Source organism: Denticeps clupeoides, chromosome 1 (assembly GCF_900700375.1).
Source record: "Denticeps clupeoides chromosome 1, fDenClu1.1, whole genome shotgun sequence".
Taxonomy (NCBI): Eukaryota; Metazoa; Chordata; class Actinopteri; order Clupeiformes; family Denticipitidae; genus Denticeps; species Denticeps clupeoides.
In genome coordinates, this window is record NC_041707.1 from 3872922 (window position 1) to 3895749 (window position 22828).

A 22828-nucleotide genomic window follows, 5' to 3' on the forward strand; every position below is an offset into this window, starting at 1 on the left:
CCAGAACAGAAGGAGCAAATTCCACTCTGGAGACATAAGATGGAGGAAACGTGTCTGTGGGGCGGCTGGGTTTTTCTGCCGCCTTCACCCATCAGGGCGGCTGAATGAAAGCCCTGCTGCAGATGCTTGTAGTGGGCGTGGTCCCAAGATACCTACCCTGTGTACCCTGGTTCTCAGGGGTGTAGAGAACGGAGGAGAAAGGGAGGAGATGGATGCTCCATTACACCTGGGAGGGTGTTTAAATAGGGTAACACACTCACCTATGATCCAGAAGACCCAGGTTCAAATCCCTCTTACTTCCATTGTGTCCCTGAGCAAGACACTTAACCCTAAGTTTAAAGTGAAGTGATTGTCACTTGTGATACACAGCAGCACAGCACACGGTGCACACAGTGAAATTTGTCCTCTGTATTTAACCCATCACCCTGAGTGAGCAGTGGGCGGCCATGACAGGCGCCCGGGGAGCAGAGTGCGGGGACGGTGCTTTGCTCAGTGGCACCTTGGCGGATCGGGATTCAAACCGGCAACCTTATAATTACGGGGCCACTTCTTTAACCGCTAGGCCTAAAAACCGCTAGGCCTCTGGATAAGGGCGTCTGATAAATGCAGTAAATGTAAATGTAGTCCAGAAAGAGGAGGTAGGGGTTGTGAGAGCTGTCAATCATGCCTTCAGACTCCGCCCATTTGATTACCTTTTTTGTAAAAACATAATTCGAGAGATAGTTCCATCATGCGGAGAAGTTATGGCCCAGAGTGGTCCGGGGGAATGAAGAAATGTCTGCATGTGCCATTCACCCCCGCCCCACAGAGAGAGAAGCAGCGCGGATTCGTTTTCTCGCTCGGAGGCAGGCGCTCGGCTCTCTCCAGACTGAACCAGTTTGAGCTCGACTGAAACTGAACGGAGTCGGGTTCTCCTGTGTCTCGGCGTGAAACGCGGCCCTCCCCCGACACCCAAGCAGCACACAGGCAGGCTGGCAGGCCGAAGCCAGTGCAGGGCCGCGCTGCGCCGCACCACAGACGCTGTTACGCCATCTTTGGTTGGGTCTTCAGTGGTTAATAATGCACTTCAGTATAATGCTTCACTTCACATGTGCACTATAGCGTCTGAAATTTGAAAATGGTGAAAATTCAAGGCAAAACTGACTGCAAGTATAAACACACCTTTCTGAAGTTGGACAATCCGCATGTACAGTATTCTGCAATATCGCAGCAAAAGAAATGTAAGAAAAAATAAAAAGGTCAAAATATTAAGTATTCAGTAATGAATTACATTTTTATGGACTGCAAAAAATTGATAAGTGGGTATGCAAATTTTGAAACTAGAATTTAACAACTATTATATTTTATCGTATTTTTTTTGTATCAGTGATGGCTTTGTGGGTTTCTTGAATTTTTAATTGCTGGCATTTACCAGACGCCCTTACCCAGTGTTTTACCGGCCAGGCCTCTGCCACACTGATTTTCATGCATTCACCTTGCCTGTTGTGAATGTAGCATATAAAGTTTTTAAATAAATTTATGAATACAAATGCCCCTTTCCACCATGTTGTCATGTTCCTGTAAATGTAAATGTACTGAGAGGTGAGAACAAAGTTTATCTCAAATTGTTTGCTATTATTTTTGGGGGTGGTAGTAGCCTAGTGGGTAACACACTCGCCTATGAACCAGAAGACCCAGGTTCAAATCCCACTTACTACCATCGTGTCCCTGAGCAAGACACTTAACCCTGAGTGTCCCCAGGGGGGGGACTGTCCCAGTAACTACAGATTGTAAGTCGGTCTGGATAAGGGCGTCTGATAAAGGCTGTAAATGTAAATGTTCCGAGATGCACCACACTCTGCAGAGCTGAATCCTCCACGGCTTTGCTCAACTTTTAAATGAGGCTTGATGAGATAACAGATCCAAATCACACACACACACACACACACACACACACACACACACACACACACACACAGCCTTTACAGCACAGTAACCTCGCACTGTGGCTTGGTCTCTCACACACACACACACACAGACACACACACTCACACACTCTGGATGGGGTTTTGAAATGAAGAAATCATCTCTTTAGATCCACGGCTGGAGGCCAGAGATTGGATTTTTTTTTTTTTTTTTTTTTTATGAGGAGCGATGACACGCCCAGAGCCAGGCAGACCTGAAAAACCAGCTGCTAGTGGTGCTGAGATTTCCTCCACACACACACACACACTGCCTCATGTGGGAAGCGCTGCGGTACTGAGGGCTCAGGTGGACCCTTCGCCATCCCTGTCGTCGGCCCACCTCCACCTCCCAGACGGACAGAGAGAGAGAGAGAGAGAGAGAGAGAGAGAGAGAGAGGGAGAGCGAGTGGACTATGCCCTCCTCGGTAGAGGAAGCGGGGGCGAGGAGGAGCTGAGCCTCGGGGGCGAAGACTCGGACGGAGTCCGCCAGACTCCCAGCGCGACTCAGGTAAGAATCCTCTTTTATTGTTCCAACCCGCACACACGCACAGGGGACACTTGTCCCGTGGCCGTGGTGAGGGGACTCCAGGCAACGTGGCACCAGGTGAGACGGAGGTGAAGCGAATGCCTGACATTCCCGAGGCTCCGCATATTCCGTATCTTCACTCCCTTCGTCGCCACTCTCTCAGCGGCTCGCTGCATCTCAGGGGGCCCTCAGGGCCGACCCTAGAGCCGATTTTAGTCAGTCTAAGAACTGTTCATTCTATAATCTGATTCTTTTAAACACTGTTCAGCTTTTGTTCCTCAATCTTCCTGCCCAAACTGCACTTCTCAAAATCTACAGTTCATCTGCGTGAACATTTTTTTTTTTACGACCAGCTCGGTGTGCCCGCTTCACAATAAAATGCCAGAGACTCGTTTGCTGTTCAAATATTGACTCTCGGCCTTTGCCTAATGAAGATTTCTCATGGCTGCTGGGTAAACATGTCCGCGCTGGGCCCAGAGCAGAAAAGGGAAGTGGCCCGGTGTGAACCGGCTTCAGCTGCTGCCGCGAAGGGGCGGGAGAAAGAGCGCGGCGTCCGGCGACGATGCAGATTCGCACTTGTCACACGGAGGGAACAAGTCGCAATCTGTTCCCTTGGTTTCTAATCAGATCCCCGTTAACAGTGGATGAAAGAAGCCCATGACGTGACCACTGCACCACCGTAGACGTCACAAATGGGCTTTCTAACTGGAGCAGGTCTACAGACAGATTCTGTTTGACCTTTGGCCTATAAAGTGTAGGGTTCATAAAGTCCCTCCTGATCTCCTGAAAGGTGGTTTGGACCAGGGTTCTTCAAATCCCGGTCCATAAAGGCTGATCACTGCAGGTGTGTAGCCAATCAGAATCATCCAACCAACTGCCATGGAGACCCCCAAAAAAACAGAGCTGGACTTGTGGAGGAGCAAACGAGATCTGTGCTAGATACTACATTTATCAGACACCTATGTGCAGAGCGCCTTACAATCAGTACTGACAGGGACAGTCCCCCCCTGGAGACACTCAGGGTTAAGAGTCTTGCTCAGGTACATGATGGTAGTAAGTGGGGTTTGAACCCGTGGATCTACCCACCAGGCTACTTACATCAATCCTGCTCAGTAGTACCACCTGCCACAAGGTTTTTGGTCAAACAACCAAATACAACCCACGACCTCCAATATTAGGCCACTAATCAACACCCCTAAGGCCAATTAAGGTCAAGCTGGAGGGACGCTCCAGAGAAGGTTGTGTATCCAGGTTCAAATCCCGCTTACTACCATTGTGTCCCTGAGCAAGACACTTAACCCTGAGTTGCTCCAGGGGGGGACTGTCCCTGTCAGTACTGATTGTAAGTCGCTCTGGATAAGGGCGTCTGGTAAATGTTCTAAATGTATATGCAGCTGAGAGCGTATCTCAATTCTGCTCCTGGAGTAACACATGACAGAATGTTGTCACTGTTAAATGACACGCAGTGGGACCTCGGCTGGAACCGTGAAAAGTTCAAATGAAATGAAAATGAACCGTCGCCACACAATCATTACGGCCGGGGTGAAATCAGGATGCGGCCATGTGAACGTGCGTTTTGCATGGATAATCAGACACGATGAAGGACAGTCGCAGTTGTTGTTGCGCAGGTGGGTGAGTGGAGGAGAGAGAGAGATGAGAGAGGCAGAGAAGATAGAGAGAGAGGAGAGAGGATGAGTATGAGAGAGATACGACGAGAGAGAGATGAGAGAGAGAGAGAGAGAGAGACGAGAGAGAGAGAGAGAGGGATGAGAGAGAGAGAGAGATGAGAGAGGGAATAGAGGGAGAAAGATGAGAGGAATGAGAGAGTGGGAGGGGGAGAGAGGGAGAGAGAGATGAGGGGGGGGGGGGGGGGGGGGGGGCTCTTCTTTTGTGTTCCATGTTTTTTGGCTTTTTACAGCCGATGCCGATTTTGTCCCCATTTGAAACATCCACTGCGATTCCGCCCAACTACAGTGGAGGAGAAAACCTTCATATGGGGCGGGTGGCACAAAGGTCAAATCAAGGGTCATGTGAACACCGTGCCGCCGTTATCACACATTAGCAGGCTGCACAGGCCTCAATTAACCCCATTATTCAACAACAAATCTCGATTATTATTACAGTAATGATATGCCTGGCAACCGCTGGAATGTTGCTTTCAGGTCAGGTTAGGTCAGGTCAGGTTTGTTCAAAATCACACCTGGAAAAACAAAAATACAATATTTACGTATAGAAATGTGGAAAAATATGCTCATCAACTTCATTATAGCCGACCTTGTGTGTAGAGATTTTGAAAATGGAGGTGGGAATGTCTCCGCTCAGCAGCTCTGTGTCTCCTGGATGGACGTTTTAGACACTAAAGGGGAAATTTCCCGTGATCTTGACCCTCCTTCCAGGGCCTCGCCGAAGATGCAAACGTCAACTGCGCAGCCGGAGGCCAACATCACCAGAACCACCACCACCACCACCACCAAGTCCAGAGAACAAATACTCACCCAGAGTAAGTTCCTCTGAAACGCTGGATTAAAAAGCACGACTTCAACGTTGCTTTAATGCACCAAGCAATATCGTCCATTGTTTACAATTACATCTACAGCATTTATCCAGAGCGACTTACAGTCAGTAGTTACAGGGACAGTCCCCCCCTGGAGACACTCAGGGTTAAGTGTCTTGCTCAGGGACACAATGGTAGTAAGTGGGATTTGAACCTGGGTCTTCTGGTTCAAAGGCAAGTGTGTTACCCACCAGGCTACTTCCACCTAGTGTTAAAAAATAAACCAGATGACCCAGGTTCAAACCCCACTTACTACAATTGTGTCCCTGAGCAAGACACTTAGCCCTAAGTTGCTCCAGGGGGACCGTCCCCGTAACTACTAATTGTAAGTCGCTCTGGATAAGGGCGTCTGGTAAATGCCGGAAATGTAAATGTGAATGAATTACGTCCCGCTAGTCAGACCCAGCTCAGGGCCCCGAGGCCGACCAGCAGATTTCTCACCAGCCCCTCTGTCTTCACAGGTTCCGGAGCGATGATAGCCGTCATCGTGATCGGAGTCATCATCATCCTGACAATTCTGCTCATCGTTCTGAAGACGTACAACAGGTCAGACGACATTCCCGCTCCGCCAGCGCGATACCCGCTGCGCGTAGTCATGTCGGCTTTCCCAAAACGAGCTATTTCAACGCCCGCATTGACTCACAGGATTCGCGTTTACCGCCGTCCTACTAGCCTGGACGGACCTGGACGGAATCTCAGGCACGTGTGACTATGTCACGTGCGAGGCGTGGTGATTGACGTCTGGGTCTGACTCAGCGTGCGGACGTGGGAACACAAACCCAGTGGGAGGAGACCCTGCTGCCTAAAGAAGTAGATTTATTCAGAGAATAACGGACGTCTAATTACTTCCAGCTATGACGCGTTACAGGCACACAAACAACAGCAGCCATGACAGGCGCCCGGGGAGCGGCGTGTGGGGACGGTGCCCTGATCAAGGGGTGGTAGTAGCCTAGTGGGTAACACACTCGCCTGTGAACCAGAAGACCCAGGTTCAAATCCCACTTACTACCATTGTGTCCCTGAGCAAGACACTTAACCCTGACTTGCTCCAGGGGGGGACTGTCCCCGTAACTACTGATTGTAAGTCGCTCTGGATAAGGGACGTCTGGTAAATGCCATAAATGTAAACCAAGGGGACTCTCGGTGGTGCCTTTGCACTTCGGGATTTGAACCTGCAACCCTTCTGATCGCGAGTCCGCTTCCGTCCCCGCAAGGCCATATTAGTTTGAAATGTCCAGCCTCAACACCCACCGTGCTTTCCATTTACACATTACATTTACGGCATTTACCAGACGCCCTTATCCAGAGCAACTTACAATCAGTAGTTACAGGGACAGTCCCCCCCTGGGGACACACAGTATTAAGTGTCTTGCTCAGAGACACAATGGTAGTAAGCGGGATTTGAACCTGGGTCTTCTGGTTCACAGGTGAGTGTGTTACCCGCTAGGCCGCTACCACCCTGTACCCTTTCCAGGCGGGACAAGGTTCTTTTTCTGGGGTTAAATGCAGAGGACACGTTTTGTCGCGTCACCGTGTGCTGTGCCTGCAGTTGATAGGAGACTTCTCCAGGCAGCCGTCTTTGGCTGACGGGTGGGAATTTGTCCTCTCTGCACGCCAGTCAAACAGGAATCGCAGCTTGAAGCTTCTCAACAAACGCAAAAAGTGTTCTGTTGAAGCGGAAAGGTGCTTGTCTGCTTTTTGTTGGTGTGAAGAGTTAAATTGACGGCGTCCTGCTCGTTTACAGGAGGACTCACGCGTCCAGGATGCTCGGCTCGGGAGCCAGCGCCAGGCCTCGCAAGAAGGCCTCCTCCACCACGCAAACCAACCTGGCCATGAGGACCACGGGGCCCGACTCCACGTCGGGGAGCTTCACTCAGTCCCAGGGCCCGTCGGAACGCGGCTTCCAGCTGCCCCGAGCAGACCTGGGCGCGGCGGCCATCGCCGAGCGGCACAGCGTCCGCAGCGGCTCCGCCGCGGCGACGATACACGACACGCCGTCCATAGGGGACACATAGGGGCCGGACCGGCACGCGTTGGACTGCCACGTGGTGCGCGAGCAGAGGGCCCACGCCGGACAAAGCCAGAAGCGACGTGGGCGGACTGGCGGGTGGAGGTGGACCCTGGGGGCCCCCAGGTGTCCCCCCGGACGGACTGTGCCACGCTACTTTGTTTTGCCGAGTATTTTGACAGAACGTTCTTCTGGAATCTACGGCGAATGTCCCTCAGTTCTGACGATTCAAGGTTCCAATAAAAACAAGTGACGCCATGTGGCCCTTAAAACGGACACCAATCAGAAATTATGGTCCACAGAATGCTTGTCCGAGTTATTTATTATGATAATGTTGGCACTAAATATCTAATCTTTCTGTGGAGAGTCCGTTCTTATTCATTTAATAAAATATTAGTCGGGTTTCTTTAACTTCCTGCAAGAGGACAGAGCGCCACCTGCAGACAAAAGATGTTCACGCAACGTCATTAAAGGCAAATTATAACAAACCTTATATTATATTGACGCCACGACCACAGGGATAAATCTCAAAAAGGAATTTATTCACCATCTGAGGAGACAAAAAAAAAAAAAAAAAAAAGCCTTTGCTTAACGAAACATACAGCAGTGCTTCATATAAATCGCTCTCCATCTGTAAAAAAGAATTACCGTGAGCCCAGTCATAACCGCGCTCATTGTATCATAGTGCAACATGTAAATTAAAGGTAGGCACGATAGAAATCTCAGATCACAAACGGCTTCAACAAAAGGACAGCTCTCTACCGTCTACGGGACGGCCACGTCCGGAGAGAACTGCTGGTGTCGGGGTTCCCAAAGCGGTCCTCAGTGCTTTCCATATTCCAAAAAAATAAAAATGTAAAAAAAAATCGATTTTGACACCTGTGCACGAGTCGGAATATTTCAGGACCGAGCCGGGGGCCGGATGGTTTCATGTCTAGTAGACAGCGGAAGCTGGTGACGATATTTCGCCGCTAAATTGCTTATTTCCAGAGATGAAGGGGAAACTTTATTTCTAGGCGGGACTAATGAAGAGTGAATAAGCGATCCACGCAACATGTGCTTTCAAAACACAGCCGTAGCGGTTCGCCAAAAATTCTTACTCTGGAAGTGCCTGCTTTATTTTTGAAGTAAAATTATGAAAATCTGCTACTTAACAAAAATCCTAAAAAAAAAAAAAATTGTATTCAAAAGCATTTAGTCTTCAAAAGATTTAACAACTGTGGTGGATAATGCAACTAAAAATAGTTCTGAAATTTCCTGCACTAGCATCCCAAACATTAATCTAAGCAGATTTGTGTTACCGTAAATGGGGCGTGGCCTCAAAAGAGCCGCGGCGGCCACGCCCACTTTAATGGATCTCGATTCAGCCTCGGCTACTAGCAGAATGTGAGTTTCCATCATCTCATCACAAAGGCACAAACAGTCGGGTCGCTGCACAATTACACTCCACGAATGCGTTTTGTGCGACTAATAGCAAATGTTACAAAACTAGCTTATCGTTAGCTTATGGCCTGAAGTTTTCAGCAAATATGGTTTTAGAGGTTTGATTGTAACGCGATCAGTGTGGTGTGCAATCAATACTGTGGCCCAATAAGAGTTTTAAAAAAATAATTATGAATATAGGACATGTAAAAATAAATACCAGTGTAAAAATAATTTAGCCAAGTGCAGTCTTTTCAGGACGCCAGCACGCCCCGGCGAATGATGTCGGAACCGTAGCGCTTGGCCCCGAGGTCGTGGCTCCGCAGTCGGTGGGCGAGACAGCGCTTCCCCGAGGAGTCCTGCTCCGGTTGGCCGAGCTCGGCGTTCGTCGCGTGGTTCTCGGTGCCGATCCGCAGGCGGGTCCGGAGCAGGGGCGTGTCCGCGGAGCCGCGCTCCAGGGCTCGGCGCGGCTGGGGGCCGACTTCACGCCTCGTGTCCTTCGCGCCGCTCTTCCGGGGGATCCGGAAGCTGCCCCAGTTCTTCTGGTGGGCCCCCGAGGTCCTGCTGGGCGCCAGCGGCCCGTTCCGCTGGCTAGCGTTAGCCCTCCTTAGCGGCCCACTGTCTTTGGTCACTACGGCAACAGCGGGGAGAGGCTTGGTGTTTTGTGCGTCCGCCTCCTCGTGGTCTCGGTACGCGGCCGGGTTCCGCAGGCGCTCATCCGCCCTCGGGACGGTCCTGGTTTTGACAGGGGAGGGCTCTTGCGGCCCGGCCCGCCTCCTCCGGTCCTCGGCGCCCGCCGCCGGCGTCAGGACGTGATTGGCCCGGAGCTCGGCGCTCTGCCTCCGGGTCTCCATGCTCCTCCTCTCCTGAGGCCGATCCGCCTTCACCGCGGCCTCGGCCGGCCCACCGCTCCTGCAAAACCGCCGGTAGTCGGCAGGACTGAGGGAAATGGCGTTTAACCGGACCTCCACCTGCCTGGTCAGTTTGTCTTCTGTCTTGGGGGGACAAGCTGGACCGCCCGGCGAAGACATGGAAGTGCTTTTTGTGTCGGTCACCTTCTCCAGCCTGGGCTGGGACGGGGGCGGCAGCGGAGCGGGAGCCGCGTTGGGGGCGGAGGGGCCCTTCAGAAGCGTGCGAGCTGCTGACGGCAAAGCGGGCGGCGGTTTGAAGTAGAACAGGTCTTCGGAGAAGCGCCGAGTGGACGGCGCACCTTAAAATAAAATAAAATAAATAAAGAATAAATAAATTGGAATAATAAAAGACGTGCTCGGCACGGCGCGCTCCGGAGACTCACCCGCAAGTCGGTCCTGCTCCAGCAGGCGGATGATGTGGTGGAAGATCTGCTCCTGCACTCGGCACGCGGACCGCTTCATCTTCTCCCGCCGCGTCACCATGTACGTCAGGTTCCGTACCTGGGAAGGGACATGCGGTCATTGACACCGGGCAGCACGCCTCCCACCCACCACAGTCTGCTGAGACCCGGTGGCAGCGGTGGCCTGGCGGTTAAGGAAGCGGCGCCGTAATCACAAGGTCGCCGGTTCGAATCCCGATCCGCCACTGAGCAAAGCACCGTCCCCACACACTGCTCGCCGGGCGCTTGTCATGGCTGCCCACTGCTCACTCAGGGTGATGGTTAAATGCAGAGGACAAATTTCACTGTGTGCACCGTGTGCTGTGCATCACATGTGACAAATCACTTTTAATATCGATCGCCTTGGTCCCGGCCGTATTCTTTCTTTATTGCGGTTGTTTATTCTTATAAAACAGTGTCATGTTTTCGCTGTACCTGCGTAGCTGCATTGGAGACGACTAGAACTCGATTACGACTTATGAACGATGAAGAAATTTAAACTGAGCTCATGACCCACGTGGACGACTCTGCATGGATGCAGTGCAGAACATAATTCACAAATCACAACGATGCTGCTTGGTGATTTTGAACGCCACCTGAACGGTTTCACTGGCATTCGCTCGACCGCGTTTAACGCTCGGCGGGATTTGGGCGGAAATTGACGCCAAGAAAACGTTGCATGCAGCATTGTCGTCTGCAAGTTACCCACCCTCTCAAGGTCTTGCCGCAGGTGTGTAAAGAGGCGGAGCCGGCGCAGCAGTACTTCCTGTTCTCTCCGGGCCAGGGTGTCTTCTTCCTCCTTCTTCGGCGTGATGAGCGGCTGGTTGAAGTTGGCCTTGCGCCTCAGCTTCCAGTACTGAAACAGGAAGTCCACCGCCTCCTCCGCCAGCGCCAGGTCCCTCGCCACGTCCTGCACCGGGACGAAGCAGAAGAACTCCTCTTCCAGCTGCTGAACTCTGAGCTTGCGCCCGCTCAGCCTGGTGGCCTCCAGGTGGTCGGAGTAGGGGGTGTCTGGAGCCGGCCGAAGACGGGGGCTTCCGCGGTCTCCTCTCCTGCCGCAGTCCTCCTCTGCCGGCACTTCCTCGTCATCCTCGCTGGTTTTCAGACCAGAGTGTTTGGGGCAGAAGGACTTGAACTTGACCTCGTCCGCTTCGTCGAGGATGGTGCTCATCTTCAGGCCACGGTGCTGACCACATGTTACATGGAAGGCTGTTCTACAGTTCTTTGCAGAACACTGAGAAAAGGAGGGTGCGGTGAAGAACTAGTACAAAAAAAAAAAACACACTTAATTGCTCATAATAAAAAAAAAAAAAACCCAGAGCGCTTAAGCACCTGTATGCAGGCACCAGTCTTCTCCTTGCAGACACAGCAGATGAGAGACCATCGGTTGCTGGGTACGTGGGAGATGTTCGTGATGGGCTCCATCTTCTCGGGGTTCCCGATGCTCACCTACATGAACAGCGGGGAAGTTCATATGTACGATTTTATATACTTATTTAAGAAAAAAAAAAAAAATGTAACCTGAGAGAATTATTATTATTTAAGCAGCAATATTTCAGAAAATGGGCAGCAGAAAGAGGGAAAAAGCATGTATGTAAGGTGTACAGGTCACCTCAGGAATCCACAAAGCACAGCTGACATGGACCCACTTGGTGCCACTTCGGGTCGGCTTCATGGCACCGCCTTTCTTCGGGCACAGCTGGCATTTAGGGAGGATGCCCAGGGCACAGATTCGGCAGAGCCAGCTTCCAGCAGGCACTTTCAGTATGCCGTAACATGCCTGGGAAAGACACGCACACAAAAAAACAAACAAACAAATAAATACAGGCGTACTTGAATAGCCAAATGCAGTACACATGGTAGTCAGTAGTCGAGATGTAAAAACAAATCAGGGGAGATGGTGAACTTTATCGTTTATCAGACGCATTGTGCTGATGACAGTGGGCATTGGGGGAGACCATTTTATAATGTTGTTTAAGCAAATGCCTAATTAATATTATTAGGTCCTAAAGCAGGCAGATGTTAACTTTTCACTCAAATACCAGTAGCCTATTAACCGTTTAAAAATGCCATGTTAACCTGACTATTATTGGCCCTGTTGGCTTGCAGTAGAAGAGGGGCGAGGCTCCTCTGTGGCCTCATGGGAAATGTACGTATCATTATTACTCAATAGACCTGTGCATTCATTGATAAAACAGCACAAGGGGGTGGAACAGAGGGATGTGCGTTTGTAGAAGGGAGGTGGTAGTAGCCTAGTGGGTAAGACCTGGGTTCGAAGCCCACTTACCACCACTGAGTGTCTCCAGGGGGACCGTCCCTGTAAATACTGAAGGGATAAGGCAAATGCTGTAAGTGTAAATGTCAACTCCGGAAGTGTCTCATACACACACCTGATGGACACAAATGTTGCATTTGTCACAGAAGACCATCTCATTGCCATCCTCGCCATCGGGCGACTGACAAACGTCACACACGACGTCCTCGTCATACTCGATGCCGAGTCCTTCCTCGGTCTCCATGGCGTGGCTCATGTTGTCATAGCAACGCTGCTCGAACTGCTCCATGACTCGCTCCATGGTCAACTCGTTAAGAGGCGCCATGCCTGATGGGCCAGAGAGTAAACAGTTAACCAGCCACCACGCGCTCTCCGTAGCCCACAATTAAACACGGAGCACCGTCGTTTGTAGTGAATTAGTCTGACGGATGCAGATTTTATTATTATTATTATTTTAGGACTTTTCAGGATAATAACCACAACATTAAAACACCACGGAGAGCCCAAGGTCACAGGGAACCAGAACCATCCACAGGTACATCCCTTCATTACGCCCGGGGGGGAACGCCGAAACCCAATTTTAAATACACTGCCCCACTGCCGAGGCCTCATCAAGCACTAACTAACCGAGCTTGGTAAACTCTTCATTGGCAATTTGCAGCCATGCAACATCTTGCCCGTTCAGGTCGTAGCGGCACGTGTCCTCTGCGAGGGTCCTGATGCCCACGTAGCCCAGCACGGGCGCCTCAAAGCCAGACGAGCGAATGAGCTTCTTGGGCCTGGTGAACATGACCGCTGGGGGCTTTTCGCCGACGACTCTACAACACAATAACGTCGCCAATAAAACCACTTCCCAACGTAGAGATTTAATGATGTGATGAAAACGTTCAAGTCCTGCGCCTACCGTACAGACGGCTGCGGTATGGAATTGGGGCTCACAGGCACCTGCACCCCCTTCTCCCATTCCTGTCTCCAGGGATCGGACAAAATGTAAAAGTCCTCCGCGCTCAGCTGGCACGAGTCGTGTAGCTTCATGGCCGTGATCAGGTCTGTTCGAAACACCTAAAACAAGCAAACAAAAAGAAAAAAACAAAATTTAACAATTGATCATTTTCTGTTTTTATTTTATTTTTTGCGCGCATGTAGAGGACGGATAAAAATGAACCTCACCTCTGAAGGCTTCTTCCCCTTGGTCCTCCGGTGGTGGGATTTGGAGTGCTGGGACCACGATGTAGACGTGCCTGTCCGGAGGAAGAGGATCGTTCACAAATAACTCACCGCCCACGTGCCACGCTGGTTCTTAAAACAGTGGCTTTCGGTGACGTTCAGCTTGTACGCATTCGCTTAAATAATGACAAAGACGACATAAGCTATAAGCTAGCGGTGAACTTTAACTGCACCAACAGATCACAGTTCATCTGCGATAAGCTGACGGCACAAAAGCAGGAGGAAGTGGGACAGTCGTCGACGCCTGCGATCAAGTAAAAGGCCAAATGGCGTACTTCCATCATCCAAATCGTCGTCGCCGCTGCTGCTGCTGCTGCTGCTGGGGTGCCGCGCTCGCTTCATGGCGCTTAATCTTGTGTAAACATCCAAGCGTTTCCACCTGCCAAAGAGAAGTTACACTTTAACGGGGCCAAACCCGGCCACGGGCGTCAGGACGCGAGCCGCTGCCGTACATCCCCGGAAACTCGACCCGTCATCACGAGCAGGACAAGGGACAACGTGCAGAGACACGTCGGAGGCGCGCTTAACCCCCATCCCGGCCTTCCAGAGTTGACCTGGTCAAGGCGGGCGTGACCCGTGACGTCATGCCGCGTCACTAGCTGCCAACACGCACGACTCTCGCGGCCAATTTTGAGCGTCCAACCAAAGGTGTCCCCGCGCATTATAACATGTCGGTTTGCAGAAGTCCCAGGTTCAAACCCCACTCCAGGGGGGGCTGTCCCGGTCACCCCATGACCGTAAGGCGCTCTGGATAAGGGGCGCCTGGTAAACATTTACAGCGTTTACCCGATAGCACGTGGCCACGCTTTCTGGCACGTAGGCGACTTTTACATTTTAAAAATCCAGCTGGCTTGTCGTGCGCTTTCACGGCGGAGCTACGATTTGACGTAGGAAGTAGCCTCCGTACAAACATGATCACCGAGCAAGCGACGCGCTTCTCCTGCACTGCTACTCGTTTCTCGTCATATTCGGGTATTTTATATATACGCTAAACTAAACACGCGTGTGTAAAAAGCAGAGAAACGTGTAACACAGCAGTGGGCGGTTTGTGTACCGGGCGTTACGGCGCGTTAACATCACGTCAGAAGAGCCGTTTAGCCGCTTATAAAAAAAAAAAAACCCGAAGTGTCTAATAATAATAATAATAATAATGATGATGAAACTCACGCGAAACGACGGCCCCGCAACGCGAGGCGCGGGGGACGAGAGGGCTCGGACCCACCGAGAGGTCTGAAAGCGACATGTCGTATTCGCGCCGTTTTGGGGGTAGCGCGGCGGCGTTAGCCACGATGCTAACTAGCCGCGGCCGGACGGAGAAGCCCCTCCGCACCCCCGCCGACAGGCCGCGGTTGCGTTGTCGACGCTCGGCGAGGGGAAACCCGACGGCTGCGTGCGTGTGTGTGTGTGTATATTTGTGTGTTTTTTCGGAGCCGCTGTGTATGGCCGCGCGAACGTAATCTCTTGGCGCCATTTTTAATGACGTACCCAAGTTCCACCGGGACGCGCGGACCCGCAAGCTGCCCGGCGGCAGGTAGGTAAATTGGAACAGAAACAGAAGCCGCGTCGGGGACGGTACCTGCGCCGTGCGGTCGGGCCGTCGGCCGGCTCTCTCGGGGCGGTTGGGAGTCTGGGGCGGTAGCGGACTGTCGCTCCCCGCCCCGCACATCGCACACAAACACCGTCTGGCTGACGCGCCTGGCCCGGCTGGAGGGGAGCGTTCGCGCTCACTTCCGCGGCGCAGCGCCACGCGTATGAATTTACGCGCAAGACTACAGTTTAAAATCAGTAAAAAAAAAAAAAAACGTGCGTGTAAAAAAAACTTCAGTAAAAAACTTGCGTGTAAAAAAAAAAAAAAAAAAAACTTCAGTAAAAAACGTGGATGTAAAAAATGCGAAAAAAAAACGTTCGTAAAAACAAGGCTGCATGTGTATTGTAACAAAACATGAAAAAAAGATTTGATTGTTAAACTGACAATACATGGCGTAGGGCTGAAAGGTTCGTCTTCAGAGACCAAAGATTAGTTTATAAATAAGAAATGCTACTGATATAAAATAATTATCTTGTCCCAGAAAACAAAACATAAAAGTTAATAGCGAAATATGCACTTGCCACTAAATGTCTTTTTTTTTTTTTTTTACCAATAGATGGCGCAGTCGCACTGGAATCCGAGGAAGAAAAGGTGCGTCCTTTTTACCCACATAATAAACCAAATATGAGTAAAGAGAATGAGCTGGTGTCTTGGTGAGAGGCAAGGAGAGTCAGTGTTTATTGCAAAACGAAACGTTACAAAAAACTGAGAATAAAAATAAAACTTCACATGTCCAGGGCACAGTCAAGAGGTAAAAGACGCCTGCGATTACAGTGCACAACGTAGGGATATGCTTATTACAGAAGGCATGTGTCTCATCATGTGACCTCTTTTATCTGTTGATAATTCTGGTGATGTTGGAGGGAACCTGGCCTGGGTGCAAAACAGATGAATGAATTAAAAATGTCCACGTCACTGGTGAGGGGTGAGAGTTTCGCACACCGAGCAGGTTTTGTTAATTAGGTGTGTCGCTTAAAAATTAGCATAATAAATCATTAAAAAGAATACATTTCATTTCACAGCCAGGATGGCATCGTAGGACTTGCCGGTGCGGCACACCTGGACCTCCTGAAATCCAGCCCGGTTGAGCAGCTGCATATAGTAGGACGGTGGATGCTCCTTTCCCTCCGTCTGAACCAGCATGTTCAGCGAGAAGATCTGAGCCATGATTGGCCCACGCCTGTTCTCAAACAACAGGGACTCCACCAACAGGACACCGCCACCTGAAGTCCGACAGAGCGAGTGTGAGTGAACGTCCAATGACGTTAGGAATATTACAACGTTTGGAAGACGTTTACCGGGTGGACAACACGAGTGATTTTTCTTCAGAAGTTGCAGGCACTTGTCCTCCTTCCAGTCGTGGATAATGCGGGCCAGAATATAGAGATCAGCTGCAGGTATGTCTCCATCAAAGAAGTCTCCTGCAAATCATAAAACAGCCTGTTAATAAACACACAGAAATAAAGAGTGAAAATATAATATAATTATAATATAATTATATGTCCTAATGTGGATTTAACTTTAAAGCATATCAGTCATTCTGAAGACCACAGGACTTTTCGAATGAACGGGGTGAATTGGAACAGCAAAGTTCTGCGCATGAGTACACGGTTGATTTGAGTGGCAGAACTGGGACACATCTGACAGGCGTGCCGTGCGGGCCCAGAACCGCGAGGGAGAAAATGGCGCCAAGGCTCTACTGGTTCCAGACACAAGACGAGTACAGGTGCCTACCTTCTTGAAAGTGGACGGCGGCGTCACCTTCTGAGAAGTGCCGTTTGGCCACTTGAACCACATTCGGCAGGTCCAGAACGGTCACTGCGGACGCTGGGTAGACCTTGGCCAGTTCCCGGGCTAGGCCGCCAGAGCAGCCTGGCGATCGCACGGATTGCAAATGGCCCAAAAAAAATTTGGGATTAACATAACTGATAACACTGGACCACTGAAACGTTCTGCATGAACGTACCGCCAAGGTCCAGGACAGACTTAAATCCAGAGAGGTCAAAAGCAGTGACCACGTCGTGTCCATCAATCACCCAGGTTGAGTTCATCAGGCCCATGAACTTCAGCATCTCCTCATCCGACCTGATGCATAAACACGCGCATCTTCAGTGCAACCGTACATACATACCACGCATACACACAGCATTCCATATGTTTTGTTATACACATATTTGTTATACAGGGTGGGCCATTTATATTGATACACCTTAATAAAATGGGAATGGTTGGTGACATTGAACACATTTTATAAGTGGTCAGAAACTTGTAAATAACTCATGAAAGAATAAAGTTGTGTTAAAACCAAGCACACCATTGTTTTTCTTGTGAAATTACCAATAAATTTGATGTGTCACATGACATTCTTCCTGTTGGATCCAATGGCCGGCTTCAAAATGGCCACTATGGTCACCACCCATCTTGAAAAGTTTGCCCCCTCACATATACTAATGTGCCACAAACAGGACGTTAATATCACCAACCATCCCCATTTTATTAAGGTATATCCAAGTAAGAAGTAGTTTGCGGAACTTTGCTGGCAGACTGCAGCAATTTTCAACAGGCATTGCAGCGGGCAGCCCCACCCCTGGCTACCTGGAGGACCCAATGTTTACATGAAAGACACACCAAGCTTGATAGAACATGTAAGAGGCATGAGCACTGTCTGGAAGTATTTCAGAAAAACACGAACTTCTGGTCTATTGTACCCATCCTTTCCGTATGATTCGCTGCTTGTTTATTAAATGTCAGTTTGATTTGCAATTTGCGGCAACTGTCTTCAGGTTTGAATTATCACCAGAGATTTTTTTTTAGTTTGGCTCAAAAACATTAAAATACATTTCTTTCATCTATTCGTTTATGTAATTATTCATGTACTTATTTATTTGTTCACTTGTTATTTATATATCAATGTACCTATTCATTCATTTCTGTATGTAGTATATGGTGTTCTGACTTTTTAAATATTCTAAAAATATTCAAAAATTCCTGTGTTTGTTTTTCCTCACCCTGTAGTATCGAGTACCATTTTTAGTATCGGTGTCAAGTTTGAAATTTAAGTATCGTGACAAACTCTTTAGGTAAATCGATATTTAAGAAGAAGAAAAGTAGTGATTGTCATTAAGAAACACTGCAGCACAGCACAATGAAATGTGTCCTCTGTATTTAACTCATCGCCCTTGGTGAGCAGTGGGCGGCCATGACAGGCGCCAGGGGAGCAGTGTGTGGGGACGGTGCTTTGCTCAGTGGCACCTTGGTGGATTGGGATTCGAACCGGCAAACTTTAATTACGGGGCCGCTTCCTTAACCGCTAAGCAACCGCTGCCCCTGTCAATGTTTTTTTTTGTTACATTAACAAAATGCTCGCAGCTTAGATGAACAGGGGTTTTCTCTGGTTTGCACTGGGACTTGCACAGTACAGTATATAAAAAAAATAAAATTCTAAGTGGCACAGGGACATTTCTCCAAATAACAAGGGCCTGTCAGAGAGCCTCAGATGTGAACTCATGACCCAAAAAATTGAGAAGGCCAGAGGGAAATTGCTCAGTGCAGCATGAACCAAGTGGAGGGACAACACAATGCGCAGCCCACTCAGCTCGGACACTGGCCCCAGATTTAAAGCAGCGAGGGACTTCACTAATATGAAATCACATTTATCTGCTCCTTGAAAAGCTATGAAATCATATTAGTTGCATAATCAAAATTGGCAAGTTACCTGTAAATGGCAGAGAAAATGTCCTCCGATGACAGACCAAACGTTTTCTCGTTCTGATTCTTGCCCTCCCTGTATAAATACAATAAAACAATTCATGGAAAACCACTGATCTCAGCGTTGACTGTTTCACAAGGTGAATTTGTTCACAGAAATGATGCATTAAGCATTCTCTATTCACTTCTAAATAAAAGTCGTGAAAACGCAGCTGCGTTTCAGCAGAGGAGAACGAACACAGACTAAATCTTTAAATTACATTTACATTTTTTACATTTACAGCATTTCTCAGATGCCCTTATACAACAACAACAACATTTATTTCTTATATAGCCCAAAATCACATACAGTATGTCTCAATGGGCTTTGACAGGCCCTACAGTTGACACCCCCCACACTTGACCCTTCTGCACACAAGGAAAAACTCCACACAAAAAACCCTAGGAGAGAGAAAAAAAAAGAAAGGAAGAAACGTTGGGAAAGAGTGATACAGAGAGGGACCCCCTTCCAGGGTAGAGTGAGCCTGCAAATGGTGTCAGTGCAGGGTTGGTGATGATATAATAATAAGTCCTACAGTTGTAGGGTTGGAGAAGTCCAGGATGTAGTCAGTGTCATGGTCTAGATTACGTGTCCATAATGATGTTACTGGTCCATTTGAAGATGTAGGGACAGGGACAGTCCCCCTGGAGCAATTTAGGATTAACTGTATTGCTCAGGGACACAATGGTAGTAAGTGGGATTTGAACCTGGGTCTTCTGGTTCATAGGCAAGTGTGTTACCCACTAGGCTACTACCACGTCTCTATATCTATATCTATACTCTGCACAGTATTGCAACATCAAAAACCTAGAACGTTCTCAGTGGCCAGTAGAACAGCTTTGGTTGCCACTAGAACAGGGGTGTCAAACTCGCGGTCCACATCATATAGATCTATTATTATGGCCCAGCGAAGCGCTTAAATCGTTTTCCTTCGGGATTAATAAAGTTTCCTGATTCTGATAACACACAAACTACAGATCCCACAATGCAGTGCTTCAGTTGCCTTTTTCTTTGGCCTGAATCTGTACAGGAACAGTTTACAAGTCGACGGTTGTGAAGCAGATTGAAATAATTTTTTTTCGTGCTTCAAATTTACCAAAGCGCTGTGCAAAGAGTTTGCCAGCAAAGTGCACACCACATAATGGGATCTGTAGTTTTCTTGTTATCAGCTCTTCATATTGCCAGGCCATAACAATATATATATATATATATATATATATATATATATATACACACACACACACACACACACACACACACACACACACAGTAATTTTGCGAGTTTGACACATGTAAAGAACACACTAGAACATTCAATGCTATAATCTGGCTTACTTTAGCAAATAAATCAGTTTATCTCAGTTGATCTGAGCGTGAGAATTCACTTACCGGACTGCGTCCACCATGGTGTTCCAGAGAGGGTAGATGGTCTGAGATTGATAGATGATCATGTCATGCAGGGACTTTGGACTGGACTTTGCCAAATACAGATTGGCCACATCTGTGCTACTGTAATAAGCTAATACAAGCAGAGGAAAGGAGAGAAAACGGCAAAAATAAAATACCAGACTGATCCTTTCCTCATCCCCCACGGGCAACGTGACATGTTTCGGGCCACCACCTGTCCCCTCTGTGTGCTCCACCTCCAGAATCTCAATGCCCACCAGAACGTCCAGCAACCGCTCCATCCCATCCCCACTGGTGCCGAGGTTCTGTGCCACCTCGGCCGCACTCACGGGCTTCTGGGATTGCAGCAGGAGGTCGAACACGCCCAGCTCGCAAGCCGAGAAAATAACCTGTAACGCAGCGCAGAATAAAAGAAAGCATCCCATCATTCTCATTTCACTCAAACAAGCAAGTCCTCCCCAACCTTGGAGATTCTGAAGCCGTTGAAGTACTCCAGCAGCTTGAAGGGGTAGTCCAGCTCGCTCTGCGATAGGTGCTCTGCCATGGTGCAGATGGCCCTTGAACAGAGAGGGGGAGGTCATGCACAGTGCGTGAACTTCTTCAGCCTTGTAAAACTGTGAGGAGAACGGTCGTCTTCAGCGTCCAAACCCACTACCACCCCACCGGTCCACCAGGCCCGACTCTGTGTGGTTTCATGCTGCTGCTGCTGGCGGGTATTTATGGACGAAGGTGACTTTTATTTTTAAACCATTAATCATTTGCAGTCTGCAAAATAAGGGTCCTTCACCAATGTCTGACACATGCAATGCTCCCCAAAAAAGTTCTACTCTGACTAAGGGTGACGGTTAAAAGCAGAGGACACATTTTGTTGTGTCACCGTGTGCTGCAATCACTTCACTTTCACTGCACTCACACGAAAATGCAGTGAATATTTAACGTTCCATAAATAAACAGATCCATATATTACATATGCAGCATGCCCTGAAGCTAAAACGTGTGAGTGACGTCACGCCGGACTTAGAAAGTTGGAACCTCTGACGTCCTGGGATGCATAATAAACAGATGAATAAAACCGATTGGAATACATCATCATCATCATCATGTCGCATGTCCAGACTGGACTACATCCCATAATAACACGCCTGCACGGTGATCTGTAAAAAATGCTCGCATTACTTGCACCGAACCGTCGATTCTCCGTCGCCAGAAGTTGAGGCGCGACGTTCAGCTTACCGCGGACCGGGGGCAGGAACGTCCTTCTACGCGGCGGGGACGAAGAGATGTCGCCGCGACATCCCAAGTCGCACAGATTTCCCCTCACTTCGGAACACAGGGTGGGCGGGGCCAGAGAACCTCCTCAGCCAATCAGTGGCCGGCAGTTTAGCAGAACGACGCTCACTCTGGCCAATCAGCATCCGCGACAAAACGTCTGTCATTGTTTTTCTCGCCCCAGATGTACATTTGCTATATAAAATATGTAAAAGTTGGAATTCATAAGGTTCGGGCTTCAGTGGAATGTGTTCATAGATTTGTACCATAGTGTTAACCATGTTTCGTCTGCTGCAGTGGTGCAATTGGAATTTCGGTGCGGGAAATTATAATTGTTAAATACTTGATGGTGTGCATGTGGCAGCAGACCCCCAGGAGCCGGACTGTGAAGCCCAGACCACCAATCAAGCATGCTGCTGTTCGTTAGGACCTAACAAAAATGCACATGGCAGAGCAGGAAGTACGGACAAGGGCCTGCAAGTGCTGTGAAGTGATGATCATTTATAATAACATGCGGCCTGAACTGGGGAAGGCAGGGGGTTCGAACCTGCGGCCGAACGCGGCCGACGTGCGGAAGACGATTCCGCGTAGAAACCAACACTTAACACCATGAGTAACCAAATCGATGTTTTTATTTATTTATGCATTAACACGTCCCTGCCTCTGCCTGGTGCACCCAACACTGACAAACACGACGTGGGAGCCCGGCGTACGCTCACAGTTGCTGCACATGCTCTTTTTCTTTTCTTTTTTTAATTTTTTTTTTTAATAAAATGGTACATTTATTTACAGGCTCGACTATCAGCGCTTGTTTCGTGTCCCCCCCCTCCCCAGAACAACAACAAAAAAAAAAATCGTTTCGCAGCGTACCCCCCCAAAAAAACACCATGTTCATTGGGAAAATTGAAAAGAAACGAGAGAAAACTAAAAGAAAAAGGAAGGGGTGAAGGGAAAAAAAAAGAGGGAGGAGAAAGCAATGAGGCTTTTGGCCAATACAACAGCAGTACATGGAGCTCATCATAACTACATAAATATGGCAGTAACACTGAACAGTCCGCTCAAGTCTATGTACAAGTCTCTCGTCTTCGGTTGGGAGGGCCGACACCGGCATGCCAGAGATCATGGAAATAGGAGGAGGGGAGGGGAGTAATATTTCATATTTAAGCATCCTTCTCCCGAACTGCTCGGTACTTTTGTTGTAAAAAAAGAACAAAAATAAGGCACAATTAATACAAGGACCATTCGTCGGGGACGACGCAGACTGGCACGTGCACCGTCGGTGTGGTTAGGACGCTTCCCTTTGTATTTCAACCAGTCGTTCAGATTCATAAAAACAGAGCGGGGTGACCACATTTCTTCCAAAATAATAATAATATTAATGCACCCTCATTCATACAATCATATTCTGAGAAGTGGAGATGGACAGATGTCTTTTCCCGCACACAATCTAATCAGTAAAAAAAAAAAAAAAAAAAAAACGGGAACCGTATGATGGTATGTGCTGAGCGGG

At 48.9% G+C, this 22828-nt stretch overlaps 3 protein-coding genes and 1 long non-coding RNA gene across 6 annotated transcripts; 2 read left to right on the forward strand and 2 right to left on the reverse strand.

Moving 5' to 3' along the window:
- Positions 1 to 2186: 2186 nt before the first annotated feature.
- ncmap (non-compact myelin associated protein) lies at positions 2187 to 7612 on the forward strand. Its single transcript, XM_028976358.1, has 4 exons — positions 2187 to 2451; positions 4866 to 4969; positions 5485 to 5569; positions 6768 to 7612. The coding sequence occupies exons 2-4, from the start codon at positions 4879 to 4881 to the stop codon at positions 7036 to 7038; spliced, it is 447 nt and encodes a 148-aa protein (XP_028832191.1). The 5' UTR covers positions 2187 to 2451; positions 4866 to 4878; the 3' UTR covers positions 7039 to 7612.
- Positions 7613 to 7617: 5 nt separating this feature from the next.
- On the reverse strand, positions 7618 to 15011 carry jade1 (jade family PHD finger 1). 3 transcript variants are annotated; one of them, XM_028976339.1, is made up of 11 exons: positions 14883 to 15011; positions 13582 to 13685; positions 13250 to 13320; positions 12984 to 13141; positions 12707 to 12897; positions 12195 to 12406; positions 11417 to 11584; positions 11137 to 11253; positions 10514 to 11038; positions 9748 to 9865; positions 7618 to 9663 (listed from the first exon to the last, which is right to left on the reverse strand). In XM_028976339.1, the coding sequence occupies exons 2-11, from the start codon at positions 13646 to 13648 to the stop codon at positions 8708 to 8710; spliced, it is 2583 nt and encodes an 860-aa protein (XP_028832172.1). In that variant the 5' UTR covers positions 13649 to 13685; positions 14883 to 15011; the 3' UTR covers positions 7618 to 8707. The 3 variants fall into 3 exon arrangements, with proteins under 3 accessions (XP_028832172.1, XP_028832153.1, XP_028832163.1); XM_028976320.1 differs by having other exon boundaries at positions 10514 to 11065; XM_028976330.1 differs by lacking the exon at positions 14883 to 15011 and adding an exon at positions 14474 to 14839 and having other exon boundaries at positions 10514 to 11065.
- On the forward strand, positions 14597 to 17131 carry LOC114788132 (uncharacterized). Its single transcript, XR_003749506.1, has 5 exons — positions 14597 to 14837; positions 15451 to 15485; positions 15917 to 16138; positions 16224 to 16291; positions 16422 to 17131. It is a non-coding gene; the product is annotated as an uncharacterized LOC114788132 (long non-coding RNA).
- Positions 15543 to 22778, reverse strand: asmt2 (acetylserotonin O-methyltransferase 2). The gene is made up of 9 exons (XM_028976349.1): positions 21283 to 22778; positions 20513 to 20606; positions 20264 to 20438; positions 20032 to 20161; positions 18610 to 18678; positions 16861 to 16979; positions 16629 to 16766; positions 16193 to 16315; positions 15543 to 16117 (listed from the first exon to the last, which is right to left on the reverse strand). Exons 2-9 carry the CDS (start codon positions 20591 to 20593, stop codon positions 15906 to 15908), a joined length of 1047 nt encoding a protein of 348 aa, XP_028832182.1. The 5' UTR covers positions 20594 to 20606; positions 21283 to 22778; the 3' UTR covers positions 15543 to 15905.
- Positions 22779 to 22828: the final 50 nt, after the last annotated feature.